The sequence below is a fragment of the Babesia bovis genome (genome assembly GCF_000165395.2).
Source record: "Babesia bovis T2Bo chromosome 4 map unlocalized Chr4_1, whole genome shotgun sequence".
NCBI lineage: Eukaryota > Apicomplexa > Aconoidasida > Piroplasmida > Babesiidae > Babesia > Babesia bovis.
Window position 1 is genome coordinate 387643 of NW_026261571.1, and position 12881 is coordinate 400523.

General features: G+C 39.8%; 8 protein-coding genes across 8 annotated transcripts; 4 read left to right on the top strand and 4 right to left on the bottom strand.

Annotated features, from left to right (window-relative positions):
- Positions 1–333: 333 nt before the first annotated feature.
- BBOV_IV005550 (uncharacterized protein) lies at positions 334–2460 on the bottom strand. The gene is made up of 11 exons (XM_051767243.1): positions 2373–2460; positions 1969–2339; positions 1712–1934; positions 1591–1677; positions 1458–1555; positions 1138–1394; positions 1047–1103; positions 947–1011; positions 830–912; positions 498–796; positions 334–462 (listed from the first exon to the last, which is right to left on the bottom strand). Exons 2-11 carry the CDS (start codon positions 2269–2271, stop codon positions 357–359), a joined length of 1578 nt encoding a protein of 525 aa, XP_051623259.1. The 5' UTR covers positions 2272–2339; positions 2373–2460; the 3' UTR covers positions 334–356.
- Positions 2461–2562: 102 nt separating this feature from the next.
- Positions 2563–3831, top strand: BBOV_IV005560 (IMP dehydrogenase / GMP reductase domain family protein). The gene has a single exon (XM_001610435.1). The coding sequence runs from the start codon at positions 2688–2690 to the stop codon at positions 3669–3671; it is 984 nt and encodes a 327-aa protein (XP_001610485.1). The 5' UTR covers positions 2563–2687; the 3' UTR covers positions 3672–3831.
- A 514-nt stretch (positions 3832–4345) lies between these two features.
- BBOV_IV005570 (Metallopeptidase M24 family protein) lies at positions 4346–5819 on the top strand. Its single transcript, XM_001610436.2, has 4 exons — positions 4346–4406; positions 4569–5400; positions 5436–5701; positions 5737–5819. The coding sequence occupies exons 2-4, from the start codon at positions 4572–4574 to the stop codon at positions 5809–5811; spliced, it is 1170 nt and encodes a 389-aa protein (XP_001610486.1). The 5' UTR covers positions 4346–4406; positions 4569–4571; the 3' UTR covers positions 5812–5819.
- Positions 5820–5970: 151 nt separating this feature from the next.
- Positions 5971–6939, top strand: BBOV_IV005580 (putative integral membrane protein). The gene is made up of 2 exons (XM_001610437.2): positions 5971–6003; positions 6049–6939. Exon 2 carries the CDS (start codon positions 6217–6219, stop codon positions 6919–6921), a length of 705 nt encoding a protein of 234 aa, XP_001610487.1. The 5' UTR covers positions 5971–6003; positions 6049–6216; the 3' UTR covers positions 6922–6939.
- A 5-nt stretch (positions 6940–6944) lies between these two features.
- On the top strand, positions 6945–9098 carry BBOV_IV005590 (Rad4 beta-hairpin domain 1 family protein). The gene is made up of 9 exons (XM_051767885.1): positions 6945–7074; positions 7110–7214; positions 7249–7335; positions 7371–7438; positions 7474–7516; positions 7553–8070; positions 8106–8328; positions 8366–8861; positions 8903–9098. The coding sequence occupies exons 1-9, from the start codon at positions 6949–6951 to the stop codon at positions 9091–9093; spliced, it is 1857 nt and encodes a 618-aa protein (XP_051623260.1). The 5' UTR covers positions 6945–6948; the 3' UTR covers positions 9094–9098.
- A 290-nt stretch (positions 9099–9388) lies between these two features.
- On the bottom strand, positions 9389–10739 carry BBOV_IV005600 (putative RNA methyltransferase family protein). Its single transcript, XM_051767795.1, has 5 exons — positions 10619–10739; positions 10325–10582; positions 10115–10289; positions 9761–10077; positions 9389–9725 (listed from the first exon to the last, which is right to left on the bottom strand). Exons 1-5 carry the CDS (start codon positions 10713–10715, stop codon positions 9397–9399), a joined length of 1176 nt encoding a protein of 391 aa, XP_051623261.1. The 5' UTR covers positions 10716–10739; the 3' UTR covers positions 9389–9396.
- Positions 10740–11030: 291 nt separating this feature from the next.
- BBOV_IV005610 (CAP-Gly domain family protein) lies at positions 11031–11988 on the bottom strand. The gene is made up of 2 exons (XM_001610440.2): positions 11232–11988; positions 11031–11196 (listed from the first exon to the last, which is right to left on the bottom strand). Exons 1-2 carry the CDS (start codon positions 11890–11892, stop codon positions 11042–11044), a joined length of 816 nt encoding a protein of 271 aa, XP_001610490.2. The 5' UTR covers positions 11893–11988; the 3' UTR covers positions 11031–11041.
- A 49-nt stretch (positions 11989–12037) lies between these two features.
- BBOV_IV005620 (Ribosomal protein L13 family protein) lies at positions 12038–12708 on the bottom strand. The gene is made up of 4 exons (XM_001610441.1): positions 12584–12708; positions 12485–12549; positions 12392–12450; positions 12038–12354 (listed from the first exon to the last, which is right to left on the bottom strand). The coding sequence occupies exons 1-4, from the start codon at positions 12630–12632 to the stop codon at positions 12096–12098; spliced, it is 432 nt and encodes a 143-aa protein (XP_001610491.1). The 5' UTR covers positions 12633–12708; the 3' UTR covers positions 12038–12095.
- Between the last annotated feature and the right edge of the window lie 173 nt (positions 12709–12881).

A 12881-nucleotide genomic window follows, 5' to 3' on the forward strand; every position in this document is an offset into this window, starting at 1 on the left:
TGGATGAGGTTATTACATCATAGCAAGCAGAAAGTTTGAATTTGGATCTATTAATTTATAAATTAACTATCTACATTGTTTAACCGTATAGCAATGTGTAATTGTCGCATCTTACGCCAACGCTGCGAACATCGCCGATCAGGCATAGGACAATATATACCTGTCGCTCGAGTAAATTCTGGTACTATGGCCGTAACTAGTTTAGCACGTGTTTAAGTACACCAACTAGTTTAATTGAGGCTTTGCAGACTACTATGTGTTAACACTTATGTATCTGCGGAGCCAAGCTTTGTACCTTGTTAATTAGCTATCCTCCAGCATATGCGCTGTTCCGGCATAGCTATTTATGCGCTACTCTATGGCTCATACTTTATGTAGTTAGACACGTGCATCTGGTCCTGACGAGAAGTATTCCACCAGACATATGGTAGACTCCATCCAGCATATCGGTGGTCATATTCCCTGCAACATATAACCCATATGGCCATATAACGTACCTATTATCATAAAGAGCATAGTAACGCGCCATGCGAATATAAGCGAATCGAGTTCGCTTAGCCTTCAAACGTCCCCATTGGTAGAAGTTAACATGGCATGTTTTGAATCCAAATGCCTTCAATAGACGATCAAGAGTGCGGCGTTCAGCTGTTAAATCAAACGTGCCAGCGTAAAAACGATGATATGAATTGCATAACCACACCAGATTGCGATCTTTCTCCATAATGTCAAGCAGGATGCCATTGTAGTATACGTTGGTCTCGAAACGAATACGTAACTTCTCCAAATGTTGAGCGACCTAGATAATTGCAGAAACAACGTTTCAACCAACCTTATTGATAAACGTCGTGGTCTTAAATTTCTTATATCCAATGTCACTTCCGATTATACTCTCGAGAGTCTCAATATGATCCTCTGCAAAAGTTTAATATACCATTTAGAAACTTACTTCTAATTGAATTGTAACAAGGCTCTGCTGAGCATTTAAGCTGAGCTATTAGAACAGTTAATTTTCTGGATAAGATTGAATTCTAAATTAATCCAGATACCTGATATATTGCGATTGTAGAGTAGTATCTATAGAGGCGTCCCACAAAGCAGCAATACTGTACAGCATATAAAGCTTCACAAAGAATATACCGTTCCAATAAGTCCTTCATTAACCAAAAGGAATCGTTGCCAGGGTCTTGTTGAATCAATTTGGAATAGCCAATCTCAATGATATCACGTATATTTAGTGTATCATCCACTTCAAATTCTAGCCTCTCGCCAGATTTTCTACGGTTGCCGAATCTTGACTCCAGTGATAAAGCCAACTCTTCATCTAACAAATCCAAAATGCTTAAGCTGCTGTATATACTAACAGCAGTGCTGACGCCCAGCGTGTTCACATTGGACTGTAATAAATGTGTCATTTATAACCAGCAAAGAAATAAGATATTTAAAGGAAGCTGACCTACCGCTACTTTAGACACTAAATGTGAAACAAAAGAATGGTCTCTGTAATGCTGTATTGCATAGGTCCTTAATAATGTAGTAACCTCTTGAATATCACATTCTATTTCGTATTAAATCAACAGTGAACAAACATACCTTCTTGATGACTCAACATGAGGTCGCCAATGGTACAAAACAAAGGGTCGTACAATATGTATAACTTGTTAAATATGAGACAAGTAGCTGAACAATACTCTGTTAAATATGTCAAACGTACCTAAAACAGCATCCTTAAAAACAGGAGCTACAGAAGTGTCCAACTGGAATCGACGATTTGAAAAGGAGGATGTTGTATCCGTTGAAACATTAAGATCTCCATTGCTAGGTTTGACATGCCGAACAGCTTTTTTGGGTTCATAAAGTGTTAGGAAAGCCAGGCGAAGGTCTTCACAAATGGAAGATACCAAATCTAAATCTTGGAATTTTAAAATGGAACACGTCTAAAACACATACAACATACAGATATTGACACACCTCTAAAACGATCAAATAGTCGTCTATAGTCAATGGGACAGACAATTTAGCATGAATGTCTCCAAGAAAAGGACGAAGCTTGGACGCATCAAACCTATTATCGACGAATTGAGATAGATACCTCGCAGCGTCATCATAAGAAATATTTGTAGCGCTGCACGTAGCACGCTCAACTATGCGATTGTAGTAATCAGATACAATGCAGAATCTACGTATTTGTGTGCCATTAGCTGATGTTTTGCTATATGTGTGTGAATGTGGCAAAATAATTCGAGATGATAACGACGTTCTAGTGAACCACATAGTCAAATTCTATTACTATGTTAACACATAGTTTTTATTTTGTGATAGGGCAATAAAAACCGAAGCTACTGGGGGAATATGAATTTAAATGTGTAACGTACCGACTCTACACATATGGACATTTGGCGTTCAGATGGAACACATGAGTAAATGTGTATCCGTTTGAGTATGCAAAACCCTGAAAATGAGTGTCTAGAAGCACGAAGGAACGCAAATAAGTACTACATTAAGTGTATGGGTGGGGCTGTATGTGAACACATTTAGGCACCACACTCCATCGCAAAAATGTACGGGAAACAGGGATTTTACACATTATAAGCCATACAATACATTTGTTATCCTGTTAGTCTCACGGGTTCACAGGTTTCAGCTCGTGCTGCGCAGATACATACCTGATTATTCCTCATTCTCTCACCATGGAAATCTTCGACTTTGACGATGTTATGCTCGTCCCAAGGATGTGTACCTTGGAGACTAGAGCTCATGCTGACGTATCCGCTAAGCTGGGAAATCGCACATTCAAGATTCCACTTATGGCTTCCAATATGCCTTCAGTTTTGGATGAGAATATTGTAATTGAACTAGCCCAGAACAACTACTTCTACGTTATGCATAGGATCGATGTTGACCTCGTTGAGTTTTCACGGAAAATGCGTGATCTTCAATTGTTTGTCTCAATATCCATTGGTGTACAAGAGCAATCATACAAGGTAGTAGACAGCCTCGTGGCAAACGACCTCATCCCAGACTATGTCACCATCGACGTGGCCCATGGACATAGCCTTGCAATGCAACGTATGATTTCGTACATTAAGAAGGCATTTGGTCCAAAGACTTTTATCATCGCCGGTAACGTCGCTACTGCAGAAGGGGTGGTTGACCTAGAAAACTGGGGAGCTGATGCCATCAAGGTTGGCCTTGGACCAGGATATGTATGCAGCACATCTATTCGTACTGGATTCGGAACACGTAACTGGCAATTAGCAGCCGTAAGGGAATGTGCGCGTGTGGCAAAGAAGGCTGTCATTATTGCTGACGGTGGATGCCGTCTCAGTGGTGATATTGTCAAAGCACTCTACATGGGAGCTGATTGGGTAATGTCAGGCTACTTCTATGCGGGATTCATTAAGTCACCGTCGGAAACGGAAATTGTAGATGGTGTGCCAATGAAGGTTTACTACGGAAACGCCTCTGCACGTTGTAAAAAAAGCAGGAGCCGCGTAGAAGGTGTATCGCTAATGGTTCCATGTGAAGAGGGCACCTTATTAGAGAAACTTAAAGGTATTGAGGAAGACTTGCAGTCAGCTGTCTCATTTGCAGGTGGAAGGTGCATCCTAGACGTACGTAAGTGCGAATATGTCATTGTAAGACACTCACGTGGACCCAAGGAATCAGGATGAATAATGTATAATAATTATTGCCGTAAAACAGTTTTTAGGTAGATGAAAGTGAAAAGTAACCTGATTCTATGGACTCTGCCTGAAGACTTTATTGAGTTGTATATTTAATGTACAAACGTATTAACAGTATACTAAGTTAACATTTTTTCCTTCATTTAAAGCACTTTAGTTACAGACTTTATGTGTGTCTAACATCATCCCTGTGAGATATAACTAAGTGTAACTTTCTTCCATATATTATGATACTGCTATACGTTTTGTCAGCAAGGTTCGTTTCAGATGTGATGTAACGGGTCACCGCAGTTTATGGCGCTTTTACCATGAGTAAAAGGAGTTGCAACTGTGGTGAATAACAGCCAACATCTAGCCAAATAATGAAATAAGTCACTAGTAAGCAGTGCCAACCCAATAGACGAACATAAGACTGTTAGTCAGGGGCAGTAACCAACAAGTCTAATTGGCACCATTAGGGGGAAAGATAAATCTACATAACCATAAAACAGGAAGGACGCTAAATCGTAATAAATGACCGCCAAATATCTGTATATTGTGGGTGATATAGATCGATAGGATTCCAATAGGAATCAAGTGAGATCTACACCACGCTGAGGGTGGGTGGCGATAATGTCGTGGCCGTTGGGCACGTGTTATCTGTCACAAAGATACCCAAACACGTGATATTTGATACTTACATTTATATAATAATTTATAAATGTACATATATCATTAATTGGGGTAAGTGTTAACTCTGTTGTCTAAGTAAAATAGTCGGTAATACACATGGTCCCTTGGATTTGTCCACGTCGGTACGAACATATCCTGATTTTACCTATGGTACACATCACGATAGGGATTTTTAATGTTTTATCGACAACAACGAACTAATATTATGTACAGAAAATGGCTTCCAACACTACTGCTAACAACCCTGCCGACGGCAAGCCAGAAGTCAACGAAAATGATATCTCAAACTCTGATATAGTAACCAAATATCGCACGGCTGCTAATATAGCGGATACTATTTTGCAGAAGCTGATTGACGAAGTCAAAGTAGGTGCTTGTGTAAAGACGCTGTGTAAGATGGGTGACGATATGATATTGGCCGAAACTGCAAAGGTGTATAACAAGAAGGAAAATGGGCGTAAGATAGAAAAAGGCATTGCTTTCCCTACATGTGTGTCTATCAACGAAATATGTGATAATTTCTCACCATTGGAACCAGGTGCTGTAATTGCAGATGGTGATTTGGTCAAAGTCTCCCTTGGTTGCCACATAGATGGATACTTGGGTTTGGTGACGCATACTGTTTATGTAGGAAATAACATCACAGGGAAGGCTGCTAACGTGCTTTCTGCGGCATGGAACGGATGCCAAGCGGCTATTCGTGAAATGAAAGTTGGCAACTCAAGTCAAGCTGTATCAAAAGTCATCGAACAGGTTGCCGCAGAGTACAAGTGTACACCGCTAATTGGTTATGTTAGCCATGAAATCAAGCGTCACGTTATTGAGGGTAGTCGTTTCATTCCCGGTGGTACCAGAATTGAGGACAAGGCAGAGACCTTTACATTCAATGCCAACGAGGCATATGCTTTGAATGTTATCATGAGTACCGGTGATGGAAAGGCAAAAGCCACTGAACACAAATCTACCATCTATCGTACTGAAGTGCAAAATAGATACACTCTCAAGACATCATTAGGCAGAGCTTTCATCTCACAAGTCAACTCCAGTAAGTCCCGATAGATCTAATATACACGGACACAGAATTCCCAACATTCCCATTCCATATCGGTGCCATCGACGATGAGCGCGTACTCAAGGCTGGTCTCCCAGAAGCTGTGCGTCACAAGCTGATTACACCTTACCGAGTGGAAACCGAAAAGAGTGGAGAACTAGTGGCACATTTCACGTGTGTAATACTTATTGGAGCCGGAGGTACAAAGAAAATTAATGGGCTTTCTTTCCAACAGGAGACCATATGCAACCCTGATTACACAATCCAGGATGAACATATCAAGCAACTGTTAGCGGTAAGCAAAACGGAAATAATATTGACATTTTGTAGACACCCCTGATGACGAAAACCAAAAAGACGAGCAAAACCGCCGGAAAGACGAAGGATGAAACACCCAACGAATAGCTGAAAACAATGGTCATAAATTGATCAACGTATATGTTACACATCGCTGATATATGTAATCAATAACCGTTAAATGAAATGTGTAATCTGGATAATACATGCGTCATATGGCAAATCACAACTTTTTCATTCGACCCAACACATAGGGAATGTAAAGTACCGTGCAGAATCAGATAAGCGATATGCCAAGAGGTACGTCCACTATTAATCACTATACATCCACACATTCAATTGCAGATCATTCTATCTTATCCCAGAGGCTCACGTCAAAGCACACCCAGTGAAGTGTCTCCAACTCTTCGCAGTAACGCCCGCCGCTCGGGCTTTAAAACGAGCGTCAATCTCCCGTTGATGTAAACAACAAGAAGGGTAGTACTATACTTCAACGGATACAGAATATATCAAATGGAGCGACACCCTGAAGGCGCGCCCATGCACACTGATGCGGAATCAAAATTAAGAACAGGAGATGTTGGCACTTTTCATACCATATACGATGCCAACGGGGCTGAGATTGATTACCAGGATGAAGAAAAGGCGAGTAACTGGCTGAAGAGGAAAGTAGACAAGGGTGTGTCAATGGGTGCTTCATTACCAATGTATAAAAAATACATCGAACATGATATGATTTCAAAGGATAGACAGAAAACAGGTCGAAGGCTAAACAAATATGTACGTAGATTATTAACTGTATTGTTCTGTTTCGGAGTCGCTGTAGGTACATACATGGGATCAACGAAGGTCATAAACTGGGCAGAAGATAAGCGCAAGGGCACTGGTGTTTTGGAAAATACACCAAGTGAAGATGTTGCGCGTCTACTTCAAACGATAGAAAGCCTTAGGGTTGAATTAAACAAAGTTAAAGAAGCTACTTATGCCAACTCCGTAGCTATCAATAGCATGACTAATGGTGCCTTCAGACTTCCAGGTAATGAGGAAGCTGCACCGAAGAAGGCTAAGTTTGGCAAAGGTAAACCTTCGATTAATCAAGGTTATGTTTCTCAAAACTTTGACGCCAAACAATTTGCATATGCCGGGGATGCACAGGCAAAGGATGTAGGCACTGAGGTTAATCTAAACCCTATAGTGTACGAAGCTGATATTCATTAGCAAATAAATAATGAAATAATTTAAAATATGGACTCGGGTCTAAAATTTTGCTCAAATACCTTAGATACAACACAGTTAAAAGCACTTGAATTATGGACTCATCAGTTATTTCAACCTATAAACCTTTCCAGCTCCAGGGAAAGGCGGCGAAAGGTATTTAGACAGCTAGTAAATCAGATGTGTAACAGTTGAAAGATGCGAGGATCTCTCAATTACGAACTAAAGTATTCCTACTATCATGCCTCGGACATATAAGATTAGTTAACAAGTTGGTAGATGGACAGTTTTTGAGAGTAGTTGCTGTGTATAATAATGTATATTCTACAGGCATTAACGCTGTCTTATTTTGAAAATCATTACAACGGCTCACAGGAACCAAGGAAGCTTTTTAACTTCATCAATCAAAGATTCATGGTTAGTTGTTAAAGACATTCGTCGATAAGGGTTAGGTTCTGAATGAAATTGACAATGAAGTTATAAGGTTCGGTCGTGGAAGGCTAATATTTCGATTCATGAGGTACTTTGGTTTTCTCACATATATGGATAACCCAGATGTCTACATATACATAAGGCAACACCCGAAATTCTGGCCATGGTATGATTGTGTGTTATATAAATGACGTCGATACAGCTATTTGTTTCTGCATGTCGACTGTACAACATATCAGCTCGTCTTGTCATATCAATTGAAGCTGTCACAAACAGAATTAGTTTCTCAGCGGAAGCTTTCGAAACTACAAATGGATCATGGAAATCTGTAGATTTCAGTACAATGACATATGACGGTACCAAATACGATATGTTAAGGACCCCAAAGCCGTTAATGCCAGGGGCACAAGTAACGTGCAATGAACGTGATGAATGTCAGCACAACAACCATCTTTTTGTTAAACGACAAAACAAGTTATTCATATACAAACAACAAGACGAACTTGCAATTGTCACGATTGTAATACTGCGTAGTCAATGCGCAGAAAGGGTAATACTCAATCCTGTACTTTTCCCCTTTGAGGCAGCTGAATTAAAGGTACGCCTAATGCAGCAAACAGAAAGGAAAAAACAAAAGGGAAACATCAAGGATTATATATACGTACTAGGTTGTAATAGTAAAGGGTGGATTTCCGAGTTAACCCCTAAGCATGTGGAAAGGTATAGTCCACAGAGGTAAATAAAATGTTTACTAGGTATAATGATGCTTGCTTAAATAGAGGGAAGAATATTAACACATGGCTAATTCGGACTATTGAGCTTATAAACCATAAGTTAAAAGGGCTACCAGAAATTGGTTTAGTATCGTTACTTGAGCGCGCAGAACAGAAGTGGATGCAAACAAGGGTAAACAATGACCCTTTTCCGCAAACTAAGGCGAAATTTAAAAACCATCCAACATACATACTTGCATCACAGGTAAGAGTATTCTATCAATATGCTATCAGCCTTCCAGATAGGCAATAATAGAGTTCGAAAAAAGGATGCTACACCCTTGGGTTATGTAAAAGGAGAAGAAGTTTATCTTTTGAGTGATTTTGAGGATATTAAGTCACGTAGCGCATGGTTGAAAGTCAACAGGCGGGTGCTAGATGATGCCACACCTGTCACTACGCGTAGAATGTACCATAAGAGCCATAGGATGCACATGAATACGAATCTATATCAATTTAGTCAAACTGAACCTATTCCTCAGGTATCAATGGTCGATGGAACCATACCAACAAACGAATATGACAACGTAGACGTCACAGGAGAAAAGTTCGTGCCAGAAAGAACTATCTACATAAAGTCGAAAAAATCCGGACTGATCTTTAAAACTGCTCGTTCTTTGAATCTGTATTATAAGAAGGCTTTTTCTGAATATCAGGAAGTTGACACTTTGAAGCCAGAAATAGATGGCATCGTGATTCGCAGGACTGACTTAAGTATATTTTTACGTACATATGAAGGTGGGTATAATATGAACTCGTTTTGTCGTTACTCGCCACAGAATTGCTTTTGAATGAAACGAAATTAGAACAAGAACAAAAAAAGGAATCATATCGCAAGTTGTGGCGTAGCGCTTTCAAAACTATGCTTTCAGATCCTCCATCTGTAGCCGTCCAGCAGCATCGCAAAATTAGAAAAGTACTTGGTGATAGCGTTACCAAGTTCCTCAACAGACTAGAACATGTCACTTGAATATGACTACTTATAGTAGGATATGTTCTCCATATAAGCTCTCTTTGTAACTCTGGTCTCTGTCCATTTTGTACGTTATATTGTTACTTGGGCCATAATATTATGCGGTAACTATCATTGAAATGAAATCTATCGATTCCATGAACAATTAATGTGGTCCAGAAATGATTGCGATGACTTATATCCATGTGAATTAAGCGATATATCTACGGGATTAGACTTCATTGAGCTGTTTATGTGAATATGCATGTTCAAAACCAATAATACGCGCAATGGAATACATAACATTGATGTGCTCTGACATTAAATAGAGTAATGTGCGAAAAATTGCGATAAACATATGGTTAGCGCTTCTTCGGTACGTATTGTTCTGGATCTCTGATTGGGGCAAAAATTAACATAGGCATCTAAGTCTTCACGGGGGTTTTCTTTTATGCTTTCCAAACCTTTAATGGGACCAAGAACCATCAACATATGCTGGAAATGAGGTACTGACACATCCTTCGGATATATATCACCCCGCTCGCTCGTACCAATCGTGTAGTCGTACTTCCCATCTGTGCTAAATGGACAGTCAGAAAATACGCCTTCATAACTCTCAGCTTCTCTTACTACGAAGCCCCAATATAGTCCTGTATGTGTTCATAATGTTAAATGAGTCACTCACCTACTAGACTCTGAGGTTCATCTGGTGGTACTAATTTCCCACTCAACATGGTACAAGAATCACTATATGATGGTCCATTTAATTGTTCCTTCCATCTACGTTTACATTCACGTAGAGAGTTAGCATCTAGCATCACTGTAACACGCTGATAAACGCTGTCTTCATTATCTAGACAGAAGCGTTCTACACCGTATATTTCCGATAATGCTTCTGGGTTATCTACTTTTATACGACCAAATAAACCACAGTCAACCATCATATCTAGATTGCCCATTGATAAAGATGCACTTTTTTCTTCTAACTTAACTACGCCTTCTCTGTGTAATATAACAACATAATCTGCTGCAAACCCACCTATATGGTAACCATTCGTTGCTCCTGAGGTGGTGCGGAGCATCCAGTGGATTCTGCAATCCAGTGTTTCGCAAATGTGGAACTATCGGAAACATATATTTCCTTAAGTATTGCGGTGTTTCTAAATACCGTAAGTTGATGGCAAAATATTCTTGCCAATCAATATCCTCGGCACCTTCATCACATGTAAGTGGGTACCAAATGACTTACCTAAGTCGTTGTATATTACAACTTCATGGATACCGTAGATAGTTAGACTGCGGGCGATGTTACCAATGATATATGCCCTTAATTCATCAGTTTGAATATTTTGTAGAATTGAAACGGGCAAAGCTACTGAAAACGTCTTCTTTGACGGTTTGCCTTGGAATGGTATCCGTTGTGGAATCTCACGTAATAGACGCACCATAGACATTTCTCCATCGGTTGATTTAGGTATAGTGTTCTTAGATGTTGATTCTTTTTGTTCTGTGTAAGCATATACATCATATTATTGTCACATACTTTTACGCAACTCTTGAGGAGCTTCCTTCCTAAGCTTACGAGCATCTTTCCTCTTCTTCTTAGTGCGCACAATGTTACAGGTTATGTTCTCATCCATTCTATCGGTATGTGAGACTATACAGATGTGATAAATATACTATGTGTAAAGTATTCAATGTAATAATCGTTGCCTGATACATAAGAAATATAAAGTCTGCCGCTTGATATAGAATATTTATATATACCATTTAAGGCAAAATAACAATCTTACGGTGGTGGAATGTTGTATATAATTACACCTGTGAATGTTTACTCCTAGCACAATGTGTTGTATAAAATCAGCCTCTAAATCATTTGTAATGGTTAATATAACACGTTTATCTACGTGATATATTTTAAACATGTTCAGATATAATATAATAAACTAAACTGTTAAATGCACATTCAAGTGATGTCAAATGGGTCCACCTCAGGAAAGTCTCCCACTTCCACTTGTTCCGGTGGATAAAACCCAGCGTATTTGCCTCCCCGGGCATTAAATACTCGCGTTCCATTGATAGTGCCGTCACTATTACCCAGCGGCTCGTCCAGCTCCACACCTGTTCCATTTCATTCTGGCAGCACATATACTTACCAATAAGTGTTTTATTATTTACGATACCAACAAATTGTACGCTACCACGGATTTCACCTGGCGACACGGAGCATCGTGTTCCTATAGTATATTCTTCTTTCAATTCTGCGATTGTTTTGGCATTTTTGGAAGACGGATCGTCCGCAACCTTTAATCCAGCCCGAGTTCTCATCTGAGAGATGAAATTGCGCAAATCTTGAGCTCGCAATGCATAGTCATCATCACTCATCTTATACTTTTCAAAAGCTTCGTCGTCACCTAATTCTTGACAACGTTGCAGCTGTTCTTGGTAATGCTTTTGTAAACGTGAGTTGGAGAAATTCATACGCGATGACCCAACCGGATACGTTGTATCACTACGGCTAGATGTTGCGGCCCTTATGTATATGATATGACCATCTTCAATTCCATAGGTATCTAAATTCGCTGAATCATTGTCCAGCAATACCTGAGTTTGTTGTACATTATATGGTGCATACGCATAGAGTGTCATATCACTTGGATGAGTTCCCGTATTAGCATAAAGTTTGTTTTTTAACTCGCTCACTGTCATAGAACTTTGTAGCCGAATTTCTGGCCAACGCCTATCAGGCATCAGTGAGTGTCTCAAATCGACTTTCACAACTCGTTGTCGAAATCCCATATTGTGCGTTCGTTTCATGATTAATATAGTCAATATGTGCAAGGGAGATTAGCATTTCAAGCGAATTTTTGTGGAATTTAGGTCCCCTGCGTTGAGTTACGAGTGTCTCCTTTTGGATGTGTAAGCATACACACTACAAATAGGATAACCCACTTCGTATGTGCAGAGTTTCATATATTTACATTGTGCCTTTTATTTGGTAACACAGTAAAATGTAGACATCAAGAACCGTTATATGACGTCTCCGGATTTGGCTCGGAACGCGATGCTATACGGGTGTATAAGGTGAAACATTCGAATACACTTCTGCAATTCTTTGGTCCTTCCATCATTCCAATTGGTTGTAACTGTTGTTTGGAGCCTTCAGATGTAGCAATGGAATTTACGATGTCGCTTTTCGCTTTCTCTGGCACCACTGGTACTACTACTTGAGGTATATTCCAATGAGGGTGTAAGGCACCTCCATAAACAAACAAACGCCTACATAAGATATATAGATGGTGACGTGGGTGAATACCTGTACCAAAATGGGCGTAGCTTGTTGCGTGGCAGCATACGCTTGACAGCAAGGTTTATCTGCAAGCTACATATACATCCTTTAGGGACCTACGATCATAGCAGGGTTACGTCCCATCATAGTTTTGGCAGTAATTATTTTAGGACCTTTTGGGTGCGCTGCAATGTTCATTTCCAAAAATGAGAAACATACCCTTTCGATCAAACTTGTAAACCTTTGTATCCCAGCTGTGGCCGTTCATTAGTACTCGAACAGCATTAACCACGATAACATTGTCTCCGCTGACCTTAGCAGAATCATACGTTGGTAGATGCTTCCCTTGTAGGATGACTGCAATATGCGAAGCTATGGCTCCGACAGTGTGCTGGGTGATAGAACGTATATGACTGAATTTAAACCACGAACAGAGTAGTGTGTAAATATGTATGATACATCTAATTGGTTCCACGACTGAGTAGTACATGCTATCGATTCGTATAAATAGAGGATA

What these genes read in the sequence shown, in the direction of transcription:
- BBOV_IV005550 (XM_051767243.1), bottom strand. Translation starts at nt 2,271, where the DNA reads ATGTGGTTCACTAGAACGTCGTTATCATCTCGAATTATTTTGCCACAT. An exon ending in ATGAAGGACTTATTGGAACG is followed by an intron (nt 1,104 to 1,137) that starts GTATATTCTTTG and finishes TATGCTGTACAG; the next exon opens with TATTGCTGCTTTGTGGGACG. An exon ending in CCACGACGTTTATCAATAAG is followed by an intron (nt 797 to 829) that starts GTTGGTTGAAAC and finishes GCAATTATCTAG; the next exon opens with GTCGCTCAACATTTGGAGAA.
- BBOV_IV005600 (XM_051767795.1), bottom strand. Translation starts at nt 10,715, where the DNA reads ATGGATGAGAACATAACCTGTAACATTGTGCGCACTAAGAAGAAGAGG. An exon ending in AACGAATGGTTACCATATAG is followed by an intron (nt 10,078 to 10,114) that starts GTGGGTTTGCAG and finishes TATATTACACAG; the next exon opens with AGAAGGCGTAGTTAAGTTAG. An exon ending in TGAACCTCAGAGTCTAGTAG is followed by an intron (nt 9,726 to 9,760) that starts GTGAGTGACTCA and finishes GAACACATACAG; the next exon opens with GACTATATTGGGGCTTCGTA.
- BBOV_IV005620 (XM_001610441.1), bottom strand. Translation starts at nt 12,632, where the DNA reads ATGAACGGCCACAGCTGGGATACAAAGGTTTACAAGTTTGATCGAAAG. An exon ending in TTACAAGTTTGATCGAAAGG is followed by an intron (nt 12,550 to 12,583) that starts GTATGTTTCTCA and finishes TGAACATTGCAG; the next exon opens with CGCACCCAAAAGGTCCTAAA. An exon ending in GACGTAACCCTGCTATGATC is followed by an intron (nt 12,451 to 12,484) that starts GTAGGTCCCTAA and finishes TGTAGCTTGCAG; the next exon opens with ATAAACCTTGCTGTCAAGCG.
- BBOV_IV005570 (XM_001610436.2), top strand. Translation starts at nt 4,572, where the DNA reads ATGGCTTCCAACACTACTGCTAACAACCCTGCCGACGGCAAGCCAGAA. An exon ending in CATCTCACAAGTCAACTCCA is followed by an intron (nt 5,401 to 5,435) that starts GTAAGTCCCGAT and finishes ACACGGACACAG; the next exon opens with AATTCCCAACATTCCCATTC. An exon ending in ATATCAAGCAACTGTTAGCG is followed by an intron (nt 5,702 to 5,736) that starts GTAAGCAAAACG and finishes GACATTTTGTAG; the next exon opens with ACACCCCTGATGACGAAAAC.
- BBOV_IV005590 (XM_051767885.1), top strand. Translation starts at nt 6,949, where the DNA reads ATGGACTCGGGTCTAAAATTTTGCTCAAATACCTTAGATACAACACAG. An exon ending in CTAATATTTCGATTCATGAG is followed by an intron (nt 7,439 to 7,473) that starts GTACTTTGGTTT and finishes TGGATAACCCAG; the next exon opens with ATGTCTACATATACATAAGG. An exon ending in ACCCCTAAGCATGTGGAAAG is followed by an intron (nt 8,071 to 8,105) that starts GTATAGTCCACA and finishes AATGTTTACTAG; the next exon opens with GTATAATGATGCTTGCTTAA.
- BBOV_IV005610 (XM_001610440.2), bottom strand. Translation starts at nt 11,892, where the DNA reads ATGAAACGAACGCACAATATGGGATTTCGACAACGAGTTGTGAAAGTC. An exon ending in AAATAATAAAACACTTATTG is followed by an intron (nt 11,197 to 11,231) that starts GTAAGTATATGT and finishes GAAATGGAACAG; the next exon opens with GTGTGGAGCTGGACGAGCCG.
- BBOV_IV005560 (XM_001610435.1), top strand. Translation starts at nt 2,688, where the DNA reads ATGGAAATCTTCGACTTTGACGATGTTATGCTCGTCCCAAGGATGTGT.
- BBOV_IV005580 (XM_001610437.2), top strand. Translation starts at nt 6,217, where the DNA reads ATGGAGCGACACCCTGAAGGCGCGCCCATGCACACTGATGCGGAATCA.